Source organism: Dermacentor variabilis, chromosome 4 (genome assembly GCF_050947875.1).
Source record: "Dermacentor variabilis isolate Ectoservices chromosome 4, ASM5094787v1, whole genome shotgun sequence".
In the NCBI taxonomy this organism is placed as follows: Eukaryota; Metazoa; Arthropoda; class Arachnida; order Ixodida; family Ixodidae; genus Dermacentor; species Dermacentor variabilis.
In genome coordinates this window covers 1,528,858-1,553,137 of record NC_134571.1, presented here as the reverse complement: position 1 = coordinate 1,553,137, position 24,280 = coordinate 1,528,858, and the positions used below count along the sequence as shown (strand labels likewise).

At 44.3% G+C, this 24,280-nt stretch overlaps 1 protein-coding gene across 1 annotated transcript in view; it reads left to right on the top strand.

Moving 5' to 3' along the window:
- LOC142578565 (nurim homolog) overlaps positions 1-23,444 on the top strand; it is a 50,327-nt gene extending 26,883 nt beyond the window's left edge. Inside the window, exons 2-4 of the mRNA XM_075687947.1 lie at positions 538-695; positions 750-914; positions 17,446-23,444. Coding sequence (XP_075544062.1) covers positions 546-695; positions 750-914; positions 17,446-17,718 — 588 coding nt within the window. The 5' untranslated portion in view covers positions 538-545 and the 3' untranslated portion in view covers positions 17,719-23,444. The remainder of the gene's footprint in view (positions 1-537; positions 696-749; positions 915-17,445) is intronic.
- Positions 23,445-24,280: the final 836 nt, after the last annotated feature.

Sequence of the window (24,280 nt, the reverse complement as noted above, 5' to 3'; positions counted from 1 at the left end):
CTAAGAATAGCATAATTTGATGCGAAGTGCTGTATGCCTTAGCAATGAAGAACTTTTATGAGAAGTTGAGCAATGTGTTGTTTTGGCCACACAAAAATGTGCATTCTCGTTGTTAAAGCATTCTTCTCCAGGAAATGGTAAGGGTTTGTCTTTGCTTGGTGTACAACCTCCACACACACACACACACATGCACAAACACACACATTATATATATAGAGAGAGAGCGGGGTGAAGGAGTGGAAGGAGTGGTAGTTGTCGGCGTCAAACCGCTCTAAAACACATGCCTGGCTATGCCACTGGTCACATCTGTACTTCGCAGCCAGCAGTAGAGGCATGCTGCACTCTCGCATTTATGCAGATTCGCCTGGTGAGCTGATCACAAGCTGGGATTGTGTATTGTGAGTATCCTCTATGCAAAAATAGCAACAGGCCGGAGACTATCAGATTAGCATAGATTCGTTACTATTGCTTATATTTACCACTGCACAGTTTCTTGCACTCTTGAGTGCATTTGTGACCCCTTCCTGACTGATGCAGGCTCCCTGATGTGCATGCTGTGGGACATTGGCCTTGCGCTGCAGTTCTGCTTCCAGCACAGCGTTCTTTGCTGGCCAAAAGTATGCAGAGCATTTGAAAGCCTCTGTGGAGTTCTCTCAAGAAGTGTTTACTTGCTTGCCAGCTGCCTGTCACTAAAGGTAACAATGTCGGTGGTGGTCCACAGCCGGGTGTACAGAACAACACTGTTTTAGCTCCTGATTCTGCTGTGGCTGCCAGTAGACAGTCACACTCTGTGGGCCATCGAGGAGGGTTCTCCTCTCTGGAGGACACTTCCTGCTACCCATGGTGTCTGCTGGGCTGTCATCTACATTGGCTGCGTCATCACAGACCTTGGTGAACTGGCTGGCATCAAACAGGTAAGGCTGAAGTGTATCCCTCATTCTAGAACTCCACAAGCATTCCTGAAGTCAAGTTAATTCTCCCTTCGCATTCACCTTGGGGAAGTCTTGGCAAGCTGTTTATTAGACTATGTGTAGAACTTACATATGAAGGCTTACTTTGCTTACCCGAGAAAATTATAGCTTTCCTTTACTTTGCATCTTGCAAGCAAATGGCCCTGAACATCAATTACAACTGCAATGACTGCATGTCATGCTTTACTTAGGGTTCCCAAAATTTATTGTGTCTAAAGTATAATCCATCAAAATGTATACAAGTTTCCCTATGACCACAGTAAAGCATGATGTCACAACAGCATGCATAGATGGTCCTTGGAAGCTATCTGGCCATTGTCAAAACTGATGTATGTAGGGTTTAGAATCCGAAGATAAAATATTAATCCCATGCCATGCACTGAATTCTTATATAGAACCAACATTTGATATTATTGAGATGTAAGCATACTAAATGAGGCTCACTTAGTAACATCAGTGTAGCTTAATTTTCTGTATAAAAACTAACTGAACACTAAGCTTAAGGCAACATGCTGACTTCTAACCCGCTCGCAAACTGCAATTCTTCAACCAGGCGGCTGTCATGTTGGTGTGCCATCTCCCTTTGTGCCTCCTATCAGCTTGCCGGAGCAGATAGGTGCAAGCTTTGAACTTGCATTGCTACAAGCTGCTGGAAGTGTGTGCTGCTGATGTGCGTCAGAGAAAAGCCTACGAAACCACTGTAACAGCTTTAGTGAAGCAGACATGCTCCTTTGCTTTTCCATTGAAGAAGACGATGAAGACAACCACCATGATTGCTTGAGTGTCTCTGCTGCTGGCTGACACTCACACTCATCTTTAAACACAGCTTTCAAGCTTGCACACTACCCTTCAAAGTCAGCTTGTCTCATGAACAGAATGGGCTTTGACAAATTAAATTAGTTCAATAACGCATTTGTGCCAGGCAAAGGGCCTACGAGAGTAAGGATGAATGAGAGCAGCATTCCGGGCAAGTTGGTAATCCATTGCTTAAATGATATTGCGCGACATAAAAACGACACGGACGTGAAAGAAGACGACACACCAAGCGCAAACTTTCAACTAAGTTTATTGTGCCACTGCGTCATTTTATACATGGCAGGCAGCGTAGATTGCGCATGCGCTTACAAGGAAATGAAGTGCGAAGTCATGTAACATGGTTACGTGTCATGTGACGCCGCGTCCAAGTAACGTAATTCTTTTTCTGTGAGAGCCAGAGACGGGAAGCTAACACACGCATCACCCAATTTCGCGATCATCTGCGCCTCAGATATCTCACGGATGAGCTGCGTTCTGCCACGGGAAACAATCGTGCATTGATCCTCAAGAGGCTTGCACCCATGATCGCGACAGTGGATCGCCAAGAAACCACCTGAGCCGTTTTTTACATTGTTGCTGTGTTCGCGGAGCCGATCATTGAGGCAACGCCCAGTTTGTCCGATATATTTCTTCCCACATGAAAGCGGGAGGTTGTACACCACCCGGTGTACACACTCGACAAACTTTTTTCGGTGATGCTTTCTGCACTTATCGGAAGGGACGGCATTTGGATCAGTCAGCCTGCAAAGCTTGCCGAGCTTGTCGGGAGCAGAAAAAACAACTCTTACGTTCGCCCTTTGGGCAATCTTTTTCAAGTTGTGGGCTATCCCGTGCATGTATGGTATGACACTTACTTTAGGGCGTATGCCAGGAGGGGCATCGGCAACTGACTTCTGCGTGCTGGATCGCGTTTCTCTTAAGATGCGTTCCGCGACAGACACTAGCACCACCCTAGGATATCCAGCCAGGGACAACCGTAAAGTTTGCGCTGCTAAGCTTGCGTCCACAACATGACAGCAAGACTTGCTAAGGGCATTCTTGAAGCACAAACTGATAATGGCCCGCTTAACAAACTTAGAATGTGCGGACGTATACGGCAGAAGTGGTTTGTTGGCTCGCGGCTCATACGACCAACACCCTTTCCTCGTTAAGAGCTCACATACTGTGATTGATTTTTTGAAGTCACATTCTGACCGTGGTCTTCAGGCGTTTTCTATTGATGTAAAGTATCTTTATTATTCCTTGCCGCATAGAAGCGTACTGTCCTGTGTCGAGCAATGTATTGATAAGTATGGTGCTGTTTCCTTCCAGAATGAGGCCGGCATGTCTTGCAGTCAATTTTTAGAACTTTTACAGATTTATCTTAATTCCACCTTTATCACTTGGGATAACCAATGTTTTTTGCAGAAGAGCGGAGTTTGTATTGGCTCTTGCATTGCTCCCATTCTTAATGACTTGTTTTTATCCTGTTTAGACCATGACATTTCTTTACAAGTGCAAGGCACTGCAGTTTTTAAAACATTTAGATACGTTGATGACTTTTTAATTTTCATTGACTGCTCTTCTGATGCCTTCATTCTGGAAAGTAAGAAAGCGTTAGAAACGTTTCAGAAGTGCTTAGTCCCCCTTCAAACTACTCATGAGATGCCGGTAGATAGGTCTCTTCGTTTCCTTGATCTTCGCCTGAACTTTCAGGACAGCCACACGTGTTGGTCGTATGAGCCGCGAGCCAACAAACCACTTCTGCCGTATACGTCCGCACATTCTAAGCTTGTTAAGCGGGCCATTATCAGTTTGTGCTTCAAGAATGCCCTTAGCAAGTCTTGCTGTCATGTTGTGGACGCAAGCTTAGCAGCGCAAACATTACGGTTGTCCCTGGCTGGATATCCTAGGGTGGTGCTAGTGTCTGTCGCGGAACGCATCTTAAGAGAAACGCGATCCAGCACGCAGAAGTCAGTTGCCGATGCCCCTCCTGGCATACGCCCTAAAGTAAGTGTCATACCATACATGCACGGGATAGCCCACAACTTGAAAAAGATTGCCCAAAGGGCGAACGTAAGAGTTGTTTTTTCTGCTCCCGACAAGCTCGGCAAGCTTTGCAGGCTGACTGATCCAAATGCCGTCCCTTCCGATAAGTGCAGAAAGCATCACCGAAAAAAGTTTGTCGACTGTGTACACCGGGTGGTGTACAACCTCCCGCTTTCATGTGGGAAGAAATATATCGGACAAACTGGGCGTTGCCTCAATGATCGGCTCCGCGAACACAGCAACAATGTGAAAAACGGCTCGGGTGGTTTCTTGGCGATCCACTGTCGCGATCATGGGTGCAAGCCTCTTGAGGATCAATGCACGATTGTTTCCCGTGGCAGAACGCAGCTCATCCGTGAGATATCTGAGGCGCAGATGATCGCGAAATTGGGTGATGCGTGTGTTAGCTTCCCGTCTCTGGCTCTCACAGAAAAAGAATTACGTTACTTGGACGCGGCGTCACATGACACGTAACCATGTTACATGACTTTGCACTTCATTTCCTTGTAAGCGCATGCGCGATCTACGTTGCCTGCCATGTATAAAATGACGCAGTGGCACAATAAACTTAGTTGAAAGTTTGCGCTTGGTGTGTCGTCTTCTTTCACGTCCGTGTCGTTTTTATGTCGCGCAATATCATTTAAGCAAAGGATGAATGAGGATAGACCTCAAACTGCAGCTGGAAAAGGGCTTCAGTTTCCGGGTAACAGAATTATGTTTTCTTGTATATTGATATTACAATCCAAAGCTATTACGTCTGCAGCTTGAGTGTAAGCCGTACTTTACACATTTTCTGATGCAATTTACTTTTAAACGTTAAGTTAGCTCAATAAGGCAATTGCACTTGGCGAATGGCCTAGGAGAATAAGGATTTATGCTGCACTTCCGCATGCGTGCATGTGCGCATGACATACATCTCTTTTGGTGGTGGTGGTGCTTGTGTAACGTCATTTAATGTCAGTTGGGCTGGCTGTACTTGCCTAATGTCCACACCAGCTTCGCTGTACATCCACTTTCACAGGGTGGAATGGAGGTGGACCTTTTTTTTATTCTCCATCACAAGATAAACGCAGTGGACATATATAAAATGCATGTGTTTACGTCTCGATGCAATCAGTTGGAGGGACGCAGATATGTTATTCCCATCGTGATGCAGTCCTAGGACCGTGAATGAAGTAATATATGTGAAAAGAATGGTATAGCTCAAGTTTATATAATTACAGCACCAGCTTAAAAAGTTGGCAATCTTCGACCATGAGGAAACTGCGGCAACTCAGTGAGAAGCGGTTCCCGATGTAACAATTTTAGCACAGACAATCATTGCTAACAGCATTCAATAATCCTACACCAACTAAAATGTAATCTCAACTAGATGAGTTTATTAAGTTGTGTCCGTGACATTGGACATGCCGTGAGGAAATTTGAAAGAGTAACTGACATGCAGTAAGTAATGTGGAACAATTAACCAAATTGGTCATGGTGCTAAAACTGTGCAACAGAGCTTTCAAAAGAGGTAATAACTTTCATCGCTTACTCAAATGAAGCTGCACCTTCAACACAGAAACACACAAACAACGCGATCATGCAACGTGTGCACGAAACTGACCTGTTGAACTCGTTAGAAAGCGCAGAAGCCAGGCGGAGGCACCAGAGGCAATGCATGCAAGCGGCCAAGCCACAATTGCGCACCAACTGTTGCACCACGCCATGTTATATTAGCCTGTGAAAATTAATTCAAAATGTTTTTATTAACACTTTCTTTAATTACACAGTAATTGGTCATATTTTTATTGGAAGCTTTTGTGTACTGCCATCAAGGGCACACGAAACTATGGCCCGGCTTTCAGTTTGGGCTGACAAGGTGGATTTGAATTGGCAGAGATTGGAATGCATGCTGTCACTGTATAACTTACAGTGAGCCTTGCGAAGTCGTCTCGCGCATAAACATTGAAGTACACTGGTTGATTATTATATTTTGCGTAGTGCTGTCATATAACGATAACATACCAATATTATCATTCCACTGATGGCGTTGTCGAAGGAATTGTTTCAAGCCGGTGGTAAAAAGAATGTGCACAAATTTTGCTTGTAACACTTGGAGATCGACTTTCAAAATGCATACTATAGCCTGTATGTCTCCATCAGGTCTTACAACAGAAGTATTCAAGACATTTAATCTAAGCTGTACAAAAGACATCTAATCTTGAGCTTAATACCTCTGTCAAGCAGGCAACTTAAGTGCACTTACTGGGAGTGTACTTCAGGACCTTGAGTGACACTTTAGGTTACACAGTGCTAAACAGTAAAACAGAGCACACTCGCACGGAAAAAAAAATGGCGACAGACGAAAATAATGTTTTTTGAAAAGGTTGATTAAAATAAAAAACTTTATAAAAAGTGATTGCTTTATTTGTATTATAAATAAAAAACAATCTTAATCTATATTTACTCAACAAAAAACGAAAATATTTTTATCATAAGAGCGTTACAAGTCAAGGCCGGCCAAGATGAATGCCTAGCTAATCCGGAATAATATGGTGGTGTGTGACGTGACAAGGTGGCATTTGATCCTGCTAGACCAGAATATCCGCGAGTTCTGATTATTTTGTTAAAAGCTGTTCAGCAGCTAGAATGAACTTCTGTGTCCTTTTTCTATGCATTACATTTTGTATTCTTGAAATCGCTGGCAGCGAGGCTTTGCACTCCGACCGGAGTGCACTCTTTTCTGAGTACACTCCGCTTGCAACGTTTAGATTTGGGAGAGTGCACCTAAAACCGAGTCCACTCTCCGTAAGTGCACTTAACTTGCCCGCTTGACAAGGGTATAACTTACACTAGCTGAGTCAAGTTAGGCCAAGCTAAGTCAGGAACGCTTGTAGCTGACTTTTGCCTCCTGGCAATATATATATATATTGCCAGGAGGCATATATATATATATATATATATATATATATATATATATATATATATATATATATATATATAGGCATATATAGGATGGTTGGCGTTTTTCAGGTCTGGTCCAGAGGCAACCAGCTGAATGTCATCATCCTTATCTATTCCCCTTCTCCATGGTCATTCTCACTCTTTCTGCCCCCTGTTATGAGAGCTTGTGACATTTTCCCATTGGCAGACAAAGCCTGCCAGGCAAGTCAGTCAGTTGCAAATGGATTGTAGGGCTTCAGGCAGGCAACGTGTGTGACTTTGGTTTTGGCTAAGTGTCTCCTGTTTGTGAGGCATGCTGAGGCGTTGACATAGGACCCTACATAGTGGGCCAAGAACTTCTGGCACAAGCCGTGCTTCTGTAAAAGCGTCCAGAGCTACACAAGATCACCAGGATCTAAATATACATGTAGGCAACGGCTGTCGTAGCGGATCTTTGACCAGTCCTGTGAAGCCAGGGTGCGTAACCGAGCAAGGCATCGCACTTCTGCTCGTCAGGGGATCTTGGTAATAGAGCCACTGTCATGAGTGAAGTAAGGAAACATGATGTCAAGCGTGTGGTGAGGCGGACGAGCATAAAGAAAGAAAAACGGTGAGTAACCGGTGGTCTCATGTCTTGCGGTGTTGAATGCATAGATGACAAAAGGATACTGTCCCAGTTCTTATGTGCGGAATCGACATACATGGATAGCATGTTGGCAAGCGTTCTGTTTGTCTGTTCAACCAGACCATTAGTTTGTGGATGGTATGGCGTCGAATGACAGAAGCTAGATGAACACAGACGAAGGGTCTCTTTGACAACGTCTGCGGTAAATTGTCTCCCACAATCGCTGATTATAATGCAAGGAGGCCCATGTCAGAGAATGATGGAATATAGCAAGAAAAGATAAACTTCTGTTGCTGTTGCCGATGGCAGAGCTGTCATCTCACAATAGCCGGTCAGGTGGTCTACACATACAATAATCCGATTGCCACTGCAGGATTGTGGGAAGGGGCTCAGCAGCTCTATACCAACTTGTTTGAAAGGGGTGCTGGAAGGCGAAACTAGCTGAAGGCGACCATGCTGTGTGTTTGTGGATCACTTGCAACGCTGGCATTTGGTGCAGCTGGCAACATATCGCTCAGTATTGTGTGTGCGGCTAGGGCTGAAGGCAAGCTCTGGATCTAGCCCGACGCAGTCACTTTGTGTTACTCCCCAACCTGTAGCGTGGGAATCTAGGCTACGTTGGGTTCGAACGAATAAGGCAACCAGCTGTGTCAACTGTAATAAGGTTTATTGCTACCAGCAATAAAGAACACTGGCAGAGGGACGTTCTCTCTGTAATAGTAATAAATAGGCTGGCCTCGTTGCCCGGGATAGTCAGGCAAACGAGGTCACTCACGGGTTGCAGCAGGTACTCCAGTCCGGCAGGTTAGGGGTCCGGCGTCAGAGAGAGGGTGGTCTCACCCGGTGGCACTGTTTCGTACCTTTTTACCTGGGCGCGCACGCTTCCTCCCCGGCTCGCGGGCAGGTAGCTGACGGCCGAGGAGGACATTCCCTTCGCCCAGGTAAAAAGGTACAAAACAATGCCACCGGGGGAGACTCCCTCACTCTGACGCCGGACTCGAACCTGCCGGACTGGAGTACCTGCCGCAACTCGTGAGTGACCTCGTTTGCTTGACTATCCCGTGATGATTAGAATGACTAGATATGCTTACGAGTGAGCAGTAATGACTAATGACTGAAATGACTTGTAATTACTAGTAATGGCTATGACATGAGCAATGTGTCTAACGACAACTTTTAATGACTACAGTTGATTAGAAATGACTAAAAATGCTTAGTAATGACCAGTAATGACTAATAATAACTGAAATCACTTGTAATGACTATGAAATGACTAATATGTCTAACAATGAATTTTAATGACTACAATTGATTAGAAATTACTAAAAATTCTTAGTAATGAACAGTAATGGCTTGTAATGACTACTGATGACTATGATATGACCAACATGTCTAACGACGGCTTGTAATGACCACAATTGATTACAAATGGCTAAAAATGCTTAGTAGTGAGCAGTAATGACTGAAATGACTTGTAATGACTACTATGACCAATATGTCTAACAACAACTTGTAACAATTACAATTCATTAGAAATTACTAAAAATGCTTAGTACTGAGCTATAATGACTAATAATGACTGAAATGACTTGTAATGTCTACTAATGACTATGATATGACCAACATGTCTAACGACAGCTTGTAATGACCACAACTGGTTACAAATGACTAAAAATGCTTAGTAGTGAGTAGTAACGACTAAAAGAAAGAAGAGAAAGAGAAGAGGCAATGAGAAAGAGGGGAATGATAGGAGGAAGAGTAGGCTTTCGCCGTTCACATCTGAAGAGAGATCTTAAGAGACCCTGTAATTTTTTCATTGCTAAGGCATGCAGCCACTTCGCATCAAATTATGCTATCTTCCTTATGCTATTCTTAAAAATGATTAAAAAACGAAAATTTCATTTACATAATGTATGTTAATTAGCTTTTACATGACTTTGAATAATTAACAGTGCTAAAAACGGGTCTGAACAAAACCAAGACAGTACACTATCATGTGCCTTCTTGTTTTCTCATGTAACAATGGAGATAACCATTGTTTTCCAGCCAGATGTTCTAGTAAGTGGTACGGCCACGGCTACATACAGAAGAGGGCGAGCATTAGTTTGCAAGTCGCCTATCACTCAATCGCGCTTTCGGCATTATGGGCATGCTATATTATTCTAGATTTAAAAATACAGGAATGAAGCTTTGCGCTAGAACTTCGATGGTATCATATGACACAAGTTTCACTCACTTTCGGTGAGCTTCTCTCCGAATTGTTTGAAGAAATGTTTGGAAGTAACTTGCAATCATGGTATTGTAGTGATCACACAACGCATATTGTTATTTAGTCACACTCGGGAATTGATGTGGTAGACAGTACAAAGCAGGGCTGCTTCCTGTTTAGAAGTCTTTGTGGAAATTATGGCATCTGTAGTTCGCTGTAAAGCAAGGGCCAGTAGCTCCGAAAGATTTGAAAGTGTTGTGTCTCCTGATACCCATCTATTCTGAAAACTGCTGAGATATTTAGTTAAAATGGGCTTTGCACAGCAATTAATTCTTACTGTACCACGCCCATTGGGCATCGTTAGCCTGTTAACAACGGTTTAAAATGCCACTTTCGAGACCTTCCGTGTCGCTCATGGACACACTGCGCTATCCAACATGAAGGATGAGGACTATATTTTTGTTTTCTAAGCAGTTAGATTTTTTCCCAACAGGCGGTAATTTTTGAACGCACTCTGAAGTTTTGTGATTGTCAAAGTAGGAAGCAAAAATGGCCACCTCCGGGAGCGTCGTGCGTGCTTTGAAAGATCACAGGTCTCTTGATTCCGCTGTGTCTGTGGCCGATTTTATTGATGGACTGAGCAGCAGCGAGTCTGAGGATGCTGCCTTTTCCTCAGACTTGAGAGCGACAACAATGCAAACCAGCCCGGAACATTGGCGACCGCCGCCCGGCAAGCCTGACTGTAGTGCTTGCAGTTAAATTTTTGTAGTGAAATACCTGTTAAATTAAAATTTTTTATTTTTTCGTAGATAGTGCCTGTTAGACAGCAATACATCTTATATATCTTATAATTTTTTTTACATATATTTCTTAGTTGGTACAAGCATGTGTTTACTCTTTCTAAGCGTGTCTTATAAATGCGATCCATCACAATGAAGAAGTGGCTGGTTTGTAAGGCGAGGTCACATGCTGCCATCAGTGTTCTCACAGTGCATTTCCTAACCACTGGCACGGGGACTTGCATTGTTGGTTGTGGTGATGGAAAGTGTGATGGTACCAGCAAATAGGCGAGCTTCGAGGACTGCGCAAGCGGGGACTGCTCGGGGAGGAGGGATGGTGGCTGGGGCGTGAGGAGGAGTGCGCTGGTCGTGAGAGGATGTCCGAAGGGTGTCGATGGAGACAGCGAGCTGGTCAATCTGAGACTGTAAGCGGGCCATGATAGAGGACTCTAGTGTTGAAGAGAGAGCGGCAACAGAAGGACAATTGCCCGAGGGTGGTAGGTTGCTGGTGTCGGTCATCTCGTAGTCTGGAGTCACCAAATGTCACGAACCAAGTGGTCGCAGCAGAACGCCAGACAAGATGACCAGCATAGCAGGCTCTTAGAACGGACTAGCACATGCCATGCTTGTACCGCGAGCACGCACTGCCGAACTTTATTTTGTCATCTTTCGCAGTGCCAATTGAGGGTGCTGACCGAGAGCGTCTGCGCATAGTGGCATCGGTGGGAGTTACACAGTCAGTTAGGATTATGCAAGAGCTTTACAGACATTGGCCAATATGTGTGGCAATGCAATGACAAATCTAGGTGTTAAATTTAGCATAGAAAAATCGGGAGTTATGATCTTTAATGAAGAGACAAGTAACTACGTGGTGTCGATTTAACAGCGAGTCACACCCATAATCCAGCAATATAAGTACCTCAGCGTATACATTAATGAAGGAAATATTTACTCAAGCACCCACCAAGATAATCTGAAGATGAAAGGGAAGTGGAATGCAGCAATAATGAAACAGGGCACTTTGGGGTTGCTCGTACCTGGCGTAGAGGTGATGCTAGTCTTCAGAGCCTGCTCAATATCTGAGAGAACAGCTCGGGCATCCGTTTGATCATTTGAGCCTGCCGACTTCCTCAACCAGCCAAAAAAATGACTCTATTGGGTGAGACAACATTTTCCTCGTTAAAACAAAGTGAAAGCACATCTTTTCAAGAAGATATTGAATGCACTCAACATCTGAACGAGTTGTCACCACCAGGCATTTGTAAGTCTCCTTGGTTAAGAAGTTCTTTGCTGCAGGCACTTCATGGCTTTTGAGATTGGCCAGAAAGTCAAGGAAGCTTGTTTCATACCAGATGAGCCGTTTGTCACTTGTAGATTCGAACTGCTTGCAGTCGGCATTGTTCTGGTGTATGTGCTGGGTACAATTGCTTGCATCCATGAGCATGAACCAGCGGTGCACAGTGTCTATGAATTTAACTGTCAGTCCGACACCTGCAAAACTTAATTGCTTCACATGTGTGGCCCGTTTCCTCTTGCACGAGCTTCAGTGCAGGAGACAGAACTTTAATTGTTGTTTTCACATTCATTATTTTTTTCAATATTTGTGTGGAACACGTGTTTCTTGTCAAAAATCACACTGGCTTTACAAGGCTGCCTTGCTAAATTTTGTAGGGAGACTTTAAGTGGTTCGCTGTTATTTCATTACCTTTTATGACATCATGCGACAGAAACGTGGGATCACAGTTTTTGTCGCATGAGATCACAAAAGGTGGCGAAATAACTGTGATCCCACGTTTTTGATGATGTGCACTGATCGAATGCTAGAAAGAAGAGCTTTCGATTCAGTTGTCCAGGGTGCTCAATGCAATGCCTAGAGCTTCCGTTGCATAGAACTTGGAATGCCACATCATTGATTTTGTGGTTGTTGGTGACGGTGCACATGACCAAAAATCCGATGTCTTCAACTTCGTTCAGGACGTGTCGCACGAGTGTGTGCAGCCTGCGGACAGTGTAATTTCTCTTAGAAAAGTAGGCCACAGGTACTTTCAACGAAACTGAAAGACCATTGATCACAAAGCATAGGAGCGAGTTTGCCAGCACAGGCTCATTTGTTGTTTCTTTATGAAAGCTCTCACCATAGTCTACTTCGCTGATGAAGGCGTCCCTTTGCTTATGATAAAGTAGCCACTGTTTCACTTGCATTTCATGTACAATTAATGAGCACACGCTGGCTTGAAATGAGGGATGAGAAGCAAACTTGGTTGGCCTTTGCTTCGCGAGTTCAGTCGCGCCAACTTCTCAATGTGATGAGACCATAAAACGCTTCAGAGTGCTTCGACTGGGCAGCCGGAGAATGCCAGCACTCGATCCTCGTATGCTCATATGCACGAGTCAAGAGGTTACGCAAAACTGCAGCATGGTGCACTGTCAGATCATACCATGCTGGTTTATTCTTCCCGAAATCCTGGACATGTTTGCTAATACTGATGCATCCAGGTCTTTCTCTTTCTCGGCAACTTGGAGGAATGCAGGAACAAATCACTCTTCCTTGAGATTTTGTATTTCCTCTTTGTACTTGTTGATGGCGTTCTTTTTAGCCACTCAATGTGTTTAAGTTTCATTCTTTACGTCTTCAGTTTCATTTGTCCACTCTCGATTGAAACCAAGAATTGTGAGGACGCCTGCATAGATGCAGTGCTTGCTAGTGGCATTTTTCATGGGTGGCAGTGGTTCGGTACCATAGGTTCGGTTCGACCGGCAAGTCGTCGAGCGGATGCGAACACGACTCCATTTGGTAGTCATCAATCACTGCTCTTCAACAGTGGTGGGTTGACTAGCTCAGCAGCCGTGCTCTTTCACTGATGCATCACTCCTCTCTCTCCTTTTTTTAGGAGGCTGCAAGTATACCGGATATTCAAGGTGACGGGAACAAGCCTCACACACACACACACACACACATACAGACGCACGCACGAAGCCTTCGAATGGTTCGCCACCACTCATATCACACCGCCTCGCAAGGCGGACTGGTGTGTTAGAACCTTAGATGATAACACTACAAGTAATGCAATCTGAAGGTGACCATAGCTAGTTGGCTGAGTGAGGTAAGAGTCCTCAAGCACCCGCATTGCAACCTGTTAAGCCACCATGAAGATGGTTGCTAGCGCTTATTGCCCCTTTTTGTCGTCCGCTAGCCAGAGAACTTCTAGAGAGTAGCCAGACCAAAATCGTCCTCGCTGTTTCTGGCAGCCCATGGGTAGCCAGAAGTGGAAAATCGAAGAGGCACAGTATTAGGGTGCCTCATCAATGTCCTCCTCCCCCGCATAGGGCGGGGGAAGAGGGCAGTGGTGGGGGAGGAGGAAATCGATGCACTCTAGCAAGTATAGTATGAGTAGAGTGACCTACAAAAGTTGACTCTAGTATGGGGTGCGAGCGCCTCTTGCTGAAAGCTGAGGCATAAATCGAGGACGACGGGAGAGGACAATAGACAGTCTCCACTGCACCATTGTGCAGGCTTGAAAAACCATAGGAGGCTATGTGTGCTCTGAACCGTTTCATTGCCACCGCACGCTAATCTAAAAATACTATGTGTGTTCTAAAGGTCATAGTTCTTATCTGTAGGGTGTCAACCTCCTTCAGGTGAAACACGGACTGCTAAATATTATTACGTCAGCCACATGTGGCCTTCTGGCCATATGTTTTGAAGCCCTGGCCTAGCCATTGCAGTCCCGGCAATGCAAGCAGTCACCGCTCAGCCTAGATATACGGCTCTACGCCGTGACATGATTCCACTCCCTCCCTGTTCTCCAGTGCTATTCGTTTTTCAAACTGTATCTATTCTTTGTGCCTCGGCGGCATGACAGAGAAGCTTCAGAAAAAGAGGGGGGAGGGTGAAGTCTTTGTGAAGTTCAAGGACCTCGTTGTCCAGTAGACAAGGCTTGAAGTACGCTGAAGGACAATACACCCGAAGAACCGAGAACAGCGCATCTTACGGTTCCCTTTATTCCAACAAGAAGACAAAGAGCTCCCTTGTCACGCGATCTCAATCGCTTCACTTCGTTTTTATTTCTTTTCGCACCCAAGCTATTTCTTTGCTCTTATTAACACTCACGGCCCACAGAGTGCTATGGGTACATTTCTAGGAAGCACAATTGTTGCATAGGCTGCGTGACTGCTTTGCTGTTTCCAGGCTTTAGGCGACATGCTTGCTCAATTCCGTCATTTCCCGTAATGCTCTCCAGGACACATGCAAGTTTCCACCACAGTCTGGGCACAGAGTCGTCACACACTACGACAATACTACCTTCAGCAATGCTAGTGATGTCTGACACTGGCCTAGCTATAAGCGCTTCTGAGGAGTATTAAATATTCCTTGTACCAGCGGTTCAAGAAGTCTTCTAGCATCTCTTGATGTTGTATCCATGTTTTAAGCAGCTCAGTATGGGAGCTAGGCACTGCGGCTACAGTTTGTAAGTCAGGAAGAACTGTCAGTAGCTTGCCATGCAAGAAATGGGCAGGTGTCACGACTTCTGGTTTCTCTAGTGCAGGATATGATTAAATCAGTGGTCTATTGTTTATGATAGCTTCAATTATTGTTAGAACTGTGCTCATGCAAGCATAATCTAGAAGTGGCCTTCTTAGAGCTTTCCTAACTGTCTTTAACTGATCGCACCATACGCTCTCAAAATCCACCCCACCAAGGAGCGCAGTCAGCAGAGAATTTCCATGTAATGCTTTGAGGTGACAGGTAATCGCCAAACTCACTTTCCCGAGCAGTGTCACATACAGTGCGAAGTTCACGAGAAGCACACTGAAAGCACAGAACATTGTCAGAGTAAATCACCACAGAAAATCCACGACGTGCAACAGAACGCCAAAATGCCTCTAAGAAACTATCGGCCATTGAGCGCAAGGCAAGCTCTAGGTGAATAGCACGAGCTACACTGCAAGTGAACAACACGATGTAGGATTTCTGTGTAGGCTCACTTTTCAGGTACGCTGGCCCAATAAAATCCACACTAACAATGTCAAATGGTTTGTACACGTTCACTCAGTCCGCAGGTAGTGATGGAATTGGAACCGTCGCAGGCTTGACCCTTAAGCGTGCACACCAAGTACACCACCTGATCACTCTCACTTTCGTCAGCCAGGAGCGCTCTTAAAGTTCTGCAATGGTCATTGCGACTGAAGTGTGGAAAAGCCTCTGGTACAAGCACGTTGCGACGAGTTCAGTGGTGCGGCGATCACCGGGAAGCAGGATCGGATGCTTGATGTCATTCTGGTCTGCGACATTTCTAAGTCTTGTTTGAATTCGCCGCAAACCATCCTCCTCCGCAAGAAAAGGGTACAAATCTCTGATTTTAGACACCTTTTAGAGGTCTCATCCTGCCTGGAGGGCTGATAATTCAAGGCCGAATTACTGCTCCTGGGTAATGGAAAGTGAGTACTTTTCAGAAGGGCAAGCTCCTCCGACGTTAGGTGTTCTTTAGGGGTGGCAGGCTGCGACAAAGCTCAGTATCCATGCTGTAACCCGTAGCACCTGCAACCTGGAACTATGCCTTGACAAGTTGAAGACAGGGTGCACAGATGTAGATGAAGTATAGAGCACAACAGTGTCTCTTCCTTCCTTGTGACTTCTCGTCTTTTACAGTAATCAGATAGGCAGCCGAGTGCATTCTTCGTGTCTTGCTAACCAAGCCAGTTCTCTCCAGCAAATTTCACTGTCTATCAGAGACCAGATCGAAGTGGCCCGAGAGGTGTGCAGGGTGTCGACACTAGTGTAAAGTCCAAGAGGACCTCATTGTCCTGTAGACCAGGATTCAAGTACGATGAGGGACAATACACACGAAGAGCTGAGAGCAGCGCGTCTTGCACTGCCATTTATTCCAGCAAGGAGATGAACAATTCCTATGCCACGTCCCCTCGATTTCCGAACTTTGTTTTTCCTTCTTTTTACGTGAGCTATTTCTTTGCTCTTATGCTATTTCTTTGCTCTTATTAACAGCCTTGTTAGGAAGCGCAATGCACTGGTGACAAGAAGCTTGGTAAACCAGAAACATGGCGATGCTGCTTTGTAGTTCCCACACCAGATCGCTATGGCGTCATGAATTTTGATGCCGTTTGGTAGAGCCTATAGTCGTTCATTATTGGTAAAAATGAACTATATTGGACTGGACATCGCAATTTTCAGGAACATTTTACTGAGACACAACAGCCCAAATATGAGAAAACACTTTGGAAGCTGTGATGTGCCAATGATTCCTGCACCAACTCGCCATGACATCATAGATTTTGATGCTGTTTGCTCAAGCTTAGTTATATTTTTTACGGGTAAATGTGGACTGCATTGTATTCTGAAAAAAGTCAATCTATATTTCGGAAGTGCCATGAACATTTACTGAACCAGAATGACCAAAATATGAAAAAATACTTCGTAATTTGCGACGTTACACTGACCTTCTGGCCTTGCGGTTTCAGTACGAAATACAAAAAGGCTACTATGAGTGTCATTTTCTCTTCTAATTATCTACCTACTACCACAAAAACAATGAAAGTGGTTTTCTAAGAATACTTTATTAATCTAGTCTAATTGTGTGTTTCACTTTAGTGTCATTTAAGGCTACATACCCTCTTGTGTCACCCTGTGCATCCAATCAAGGGTATCGACCAAGGATGGGCTCGTACCAATGTCACATACGCAGTGTCCAAGTGGTCTGCTCAGGTACATGCCCTGTGGAACCATACACAGTGAACCAAGTTGTCTGCTGGGCCAGCCAGCAGAAATTTGTCTCTTCAGGCACCCATTGCAGAGTGGACAGCCTGTGCTGTCCACTCTGCAAGGCAGCACATTCCTCGTGGCCTAAGCTATAGTAGTAGACAACTTGGCTCACTGGGTATGTGAAAGACAGCATACTGCAAACTGGATCAAGTTCCCAAACAATATTAGTCACATTCGAAATGTGAAAGCACTTTTTGAACCTTAGTTATTGATACTTGCTCTGAATCATAAACTGTGGCACTTGATACTTTGATGCACTCCAGCCCCTTTGTTCTTGCACAACTGCATCCAGCTCATGTCTCTCTTCTTTATAGGTTTGGTACAGTGCAGAAAGCAGCAGGTACACCAGCTCAAAGTCATGGCAATTGGAGCACTTGCTGCAACACATGAGGCATCCCAGCTTTGTGGCACTGAGTGTCATTCTCTGGTTTTACCCTCTGATGACCCTGGACAGGGCTGTTCTGGCACTCATTTTCACGCTCTACCCTTTTGGCTGGTTCAAGGCTCAAGTGAAAGATTACAGATATTGCCACTGCTTCTGGAGATCCAAGCTGGTGGAACTGTTTCCCAAAGATGCAGCACAGTGAGGCAGCTTTGTGGCTTCACTTTGTCTGTGGCTTCAAACCTTGAAGTCATTTCGTTGCAAGAACAGTCATCCTGCATCAGTGATCATCATGTAGATGGCAACACAAATGTTATTGTTGCTTTCATGTGGACATTAGCCACTGTTGCTAGCTCCTGCAACTTTACCCATTGTACAAAGCATGATTTGTGCACAAATCTCTGCATTATGTATGTAGTATTATCCTTATCTCCACACTGCCATCTGTATATTCTGCACCAACCCAGCTTTTTCAGCAGCATTCTGGTGAGGATGTGTCAATTGCGTCCCTTGCAATAAACATGCTGCACACATGATGAACTCTCATGATATTGGGCATATTGTTCTTACAATTACACATCATTAATTAAAAAACAGAGTAAGTGAAACATTTCTCTGTGTACTGCAACAATGATGAACTGCTTCTGATACAGTTCTGTCCTTTAAGATATTCTGTGGCAATAATGAGTGTGTATCACTCTGTTCTCGATATTTATAGCTGGACAGGGAAACAGCGCATAAGACAAGGACAGTGCAAGATCAGCAACAGATGCGCTGACTAACAACATTGTCTTTATTGCAACAAGGCAATATATAGAACCAGGAGAGCCCCCCCACATGCGTCAAATGTATTGTCAAGGATAAAAAATGCTTTGTTGCAATAAGACAGTGTTGTTAGTCAGCGCATGTGTTATTGAATGTCCTCGTCTTACGCGCTGTTTCCCCATCCGAATGCCACACCAACTAGTCCAACATCTTGTATTTACAGCAGCTGCCTTGATGTGCATGTTGCAGGAGTTGAGTGCATTTTATAGAGGCTGCTATGAGATCTTTGTATGCATACATGCATCTCGATGGCTCTGCTGTAGTATGATCACATGAGTGACGCATGGCTTGGATGACTGATATAGCTAGCTTTAAGCATGTGCAGGACAGGAGGGGGTGGCCAAAGATTAGTCCAAACCACAGTGGATGTACATGTTTGTAGAAAGCCCTAACAACAAAGCATAAATACTGCCTTCTTGTGTACTAACCAAATGAACACCAGCAATTTTATGACATTTCTTGCACTGAAGTGCGAGCTACTGGCTGTACCATTTTGCACCTTTCATGTTGCATATCCAGCAGCATAATAATAATCCATGATAGTATGGGCTAGTTAGCATGATTACAAACCAGCCCTATCCAACACGTGGTATCAAAGTTGAGGGCCTAATCACATTACTTAACAAACATTGTGTACATATTACAAAAGTATATTGCCAGCATAGGTTGGCACACTCAATTGCACTCCTTTCAAAGGTGTGAATGTGAGTGAGTGCCGGTGAATGAGAGTGGACGTGAGTATGAACATCAATGAGTACCTGTGGGTGTGAGTAGGCTTGAGTGTGAACGTGGATGAGTACCTGTGAGTCTGAATAGGCATGAGTGTTAACATGAATGAGTGCCAGTGTGTGTGAATGGATGTGAGTGTGAATGTGAACGTTAGTGACTACCTGTGAGTGTGAATAGGCATGAGTGTGAAGATGAGTGTGAACATGAGTGAGTACCGGTGCATGTGAGTAAGCGCGAGTGTAAATGTCAGTGCTGGTGAGTGTGTGTGGACGTGAGTGTGAATGTGAGTGAGTGTCGATGAGGGTTAGTAGACATGAGTATGAACCTGTGAATGTGAGCAGACGTGTGTATAAACGGGAGTGTCAGTGAGTGGGCCTATGAACGCGAATGAGTAACTATGTACGAGTGTCGCATAGACACGAGCATGAGCGTGAGCGACCATCATCGAGTGTGAGTAGGTTCAAGTGGAAATTTGAATGAGCACCTGCTGGTTTTAGAAGATGTGAGTATGAGCAAGGAACGAAGAATATGAAGGAGCAGAATTTTAGACAGGCTTTATTTTCTGAGTTGATAGGCAGGCATAGAATGCAAGATGCAAAAGACAATGTACGTCTTTAAGACTGTTTCCTTCTCGATAAGAAGAGTGCCCTTGACATGTTTTAAACGAAAGTGGCCTCACTTCGGATTTGGAAAAAGTTTAGAGACGCGAAGTGGGTGACCACTTATAGCTAGAGCTTATCATTCTATTATCATTTGTAATGCTGTTTGCAGGGCCCCTCCCACTCAGCTTAAAGGGACTGCCGGGAGGCTTGGTTGGGAACAGCAGTCCTAACACAGATTAGAAGGAGTCAATGGCAGGCTTTCGCAATTTCCCGTGTAGCTCCGAAAATTCTGTCAAGCAGACATTGCACCGAAGCAGTGCCCTCCCTTCATCTCTATGTATATTGTGAAATGCTATCATACATGACATATATGCTTGTCAGACGTGCGTGTGTATAGTTCGGCTTTCACTCACTTTACCAGTCCTCACACGATGCTGTACAACCATCCCACGGGTGACAGTACATGGTCTCTGCAATGCATGGAAATGTTGCTAGATGTTTCCTTTGTCTTATATGCCTGCAAAGCCTAAATAAACAGGATGAACGCAAAATTTAGTAATTGTTCTTAGCAGTTGCTCTATCGACCATTGCCTATTCATTCAATGTGAATGTCAGTGTTATTAGTGTTGTAGCCCAATGCCCAATGTTATGCCCAATGCTGCCAACATTACGCAGTTTATAAACATATAGGAGTGAAAAGGCCAAGAGCAAGCGCTGTGTTTGTGTGTCTGTTTCTTCCTACGTCCTCGTACAGTCACACTTATACACTCTACCATGGAAAAAGCCATAGCATTGCACTATAGTGATAGAGGCCCTGAACATGCGATGATTGCACCACTCAGCAGCAGAGAGAAGCTTCCATGCATCAGAAGATAGTGCAAAACACATGAATACACATGGATGAAAACACATAAAAACACATGCAACTGTTAGCAGAACTAAGTTATAAGTGAAAAAAAAAAAAAGACAGCACATTATCATATGGCAGAAAATGGAGCGAACACCCTTGCACTTTTATTACTGCACTTTATACTCACGTGGCAGCAGTGTATGTGTCTGTGTTTGTCTGCTACTTTGAGGTAAGTTGTCATAATAAGAATGGGTGATTAACTAGCCCAACAGCCGGTCACTTGCCCTATCTCTCACCCTCTTAGCTCAATACTAGCCCACCCTTAGCTCACCCTCTTAGTGCACCAATACTAGGGCATAAACTTGTTTTGGGGCACTTTCAGAAAATAAATAAATGAAATGAAATACGACTGAAGGGAGCAAGCATGCACACTCTCATCAGGCTATGCACACACGCATGCGTCGGTGCACATTCGCCTAGAAAAACGAGAAAGAAGGTGGGGGGTGTCAAGTGTGATAGAGTGCAGCGAGGACAGCTAATGGCATAGGTTGGTGCACTCGTGAGTGCACTCACTCTCACTATTTTCAAAGGCATGAGTGGGAGTGGACTTGAGTATGAATGTGAGTGAGTACCTTTGAGTGTGAGTAGACTTTAGTGAGAATGTGAGTACGTGCGAGTGTGAGTATGAATGCGAGTATGAGTTGGCGCCAGTGTGCGCATGAGTAGGCATGAGTGTGAATGTGAGTGAGCATAAAACATCACATGAATTAAAACACATAGGCACTAGCTACAAGGTAGAGTTTATTTTTTCAGCTAAACACAAACTTCAGACAATTTGTTTGCATATTCGCAAGAAGCCATCGCAATGTAACATTAAGCACACCACAAAGTTTGTAGATTGTGCAATGGGCATAGTGTATATGATCCCGTTTAGTTGCACCAAGGTATATAGGGTTTATCCGGGAAGTAGTAGGACTGATTTTTTTCCTGCCAAAATGTGGTGAAGGAGGGGGATGTTACTGCGCTGGTTGGGTGGCGGGGGGTCTTAGCTATGAGCACACCAGTCGCCAGTCATCTGCAAGCCTTCACGGAGTGTAGATAGAGTTTAAGGTGAACCCCTTTCAAAGTGCTTTGTCATCTGCACAATGAATCATTTGTTAGAGCAGCATTACACTGTGAAGTTTTGTTGATCATCAAACTGGGTAAAACTGCAACTGAGACCCATGACATAATCAAGACTGCTCATGGGAGTGATGCCATGGGTCGATCAAGCGTTTTTGAGTGGCACAAATTGTTTCGGTAGGAAAAATGGCATGTTTAAGATGAGCAATGGTTAGGACTCCCTTCAACGGCAAAAAAATGATGAAAATTTGATGCAAGTGTGAAATCTTTTGAACTCTGACCGCAGATTGAGTGCGCGGGTGATATCAGAACAATTAAACTTGCCAAAAACTGTTGTGCACAAAATTGTGATTGAAAACTTCGGATTGACGAAAGTTTGTGCAAAAATGGTGCCAAATGTGTTAACCAATGAACAAAAACAAATACATCTTGTGATTTGTGAAGAACTTCTTAATTTATTGATTGTGTACGTGACGATCCAAATTTTCTCGACAATGTTGTCACCAGAGACAAGTCGTGCCCTTTGAGTACAACCCCTGCAACAAAGTGACAAAGCTCTGAATGACACACCCCAGTCTCGTCTCACCCGAAAAAATCCCACATGAGCAAGTTGAAAATGAAATTGATGTTAGTCATCTTGTTTGACTGCAAAGGAGTGGTTCACACAGAGTTTATACCGCCTGGTCAGACTGTGAGTGCTGCATTCTACGTGGAGGTACTTAAATGACTCAGAAAATGGCGCCCGCATCTGCTCGACAATCACTGGATCATGGAGGCTCCATCACGACAGTGCGCCTTTGCTCTCATGGACTTCGTGACCAAACATGGCATCACACAGCTTCCCCAGCTACCCCACAGCCCAGATGTCGCTCCTTCAGACTTCCCCCGACTGAAAAGGATCATGAAAGGACGGCACCACAGCTTGGTCCAGCCCATTCAAGAGGCCATGACGAAGGAGCTGAAGAGCATTCCAGTTTCTGCGTTCCAGGGAGCCTTCAGTGATTGGCAGAGTTGCTGGAAACCCTGTGTTTATGCAGAAGGGGCATATTTTGAAAACTACTAAGTCCATGTGTCAAAATGGGGAACAATTTTTTTTTTATAAGATTTAGTTCTACTACTTTCTGGACAAACCCTGCACGTAGGCCAGTTAGGGAGCTGTGTCAACATGTGTTTAAAGAGAACACTTGGTATCAGTCAAGTTAAAAATTTAGATTGAATTATGGGGTTTTATGTGCCAAAACCACTTTCTTATTATGAGGCATGCCATAGTGGAGGACTCCGGAAATTTCGACTTCCTGGGGTTCTTTAATTTGCACCTAAATCTAAGTACACAGGTGCTTTCGCAATTCGCCCCCATCGAAATGCGGCCGTCGTGGCTGGGATCCGATCCTGCGACCTCGTGCTCAGCAGTCTAACACCATAGCCACTGAGCAACCACAGTGGGTAGCGTCAGTCAAGTCATCTGGAGCATCAAATCTAGCTGCCCACTGTAGGGATTGCAGCTGTTGTCCTGTTTTGAAAGAAACTGAGATTATCTTCAAGAGCAACAACCAGCTAACCCGTGAAATGGCAAAAACCTACCCCATAAGGAAAAGAGGGGATGACTGTGTCAGCCACCTTTTTTTTCGGTATCTCTACATGATAAGGAATTTAAGTTTCTTGATAGTTAGACCATCTTTAATTTTTAAGTTCTGTCTCTGAATGCTTTAACCCATGTTCCTTGACACACATGTGTGGCTTCCCCACCCCTTTCTTTGTACATGCATATATTTGTTTCCTTTCAATAAAATTTTTCAGTTGTGAGTAAGCGACTTGTCCTGTTAACTCTCTTTGTTTTCATCTTTCGGGCACTAAAACAGTTTTCCTGAGTAAGTGCCTGCGATCGTGAGCAGATGCGAGTATGAATGCGAGTGTGAAGCCTGGAAGAAGTAATGGTGAGTAAGTATAAGCGAGTGTTCACTTACACGCTGACCTGTGATTGCCAGAATTTATCGGTTGCCTAGCTTGCACAAAAGCCAATGTATTTGGCTGCATGTTGCTGAGCAAAACTCGGGCAAATTGAGAATTTTCTTGCACATCATGTAAAACATCAAACCTTGACATACTGAAAGTAAAGTGCAAAAAAAAAAGCGCACAGACAGTCGAAGTACTACATAGCACATGTGCCATGTACTCTCACCTTTTGCGTGCTTCCTTGCACGTTGCTTTCAGTATGTTGTACCAACAAGGCTGAATTTTTTCTCTTATCAAACCTTGAGGCTACCACAGTGCAAGGATAGTTTTTCAGCATCAAGTAATCATGTAAGTGGGTCACAAAATGCTCACACACCTTGCAGACTTTGCATTGTACCTTGTCACGGTGAAATTGCTTTCAGGTCAACCAATTTAATCAAGTTCTTGATAGCAATGCAGCCCCATTAAACAAATCATGTCAAGCTACCTGCTGCTTCCTTCTCTGTTTGAAGAAAAATCCACACCTGTTCTTAGAGATGCCCAAATAACATTCTATGTACAATTTAATTTTAGAACAAAACTAAGTCAATGAAATGCAGCAAACATGAGTGTTCTGCAGGAAGAAACAAAAATTGCCTTTGGGCATCCTCACATTCACTTGGGTGAATGACTGTGCCTAACAGGAC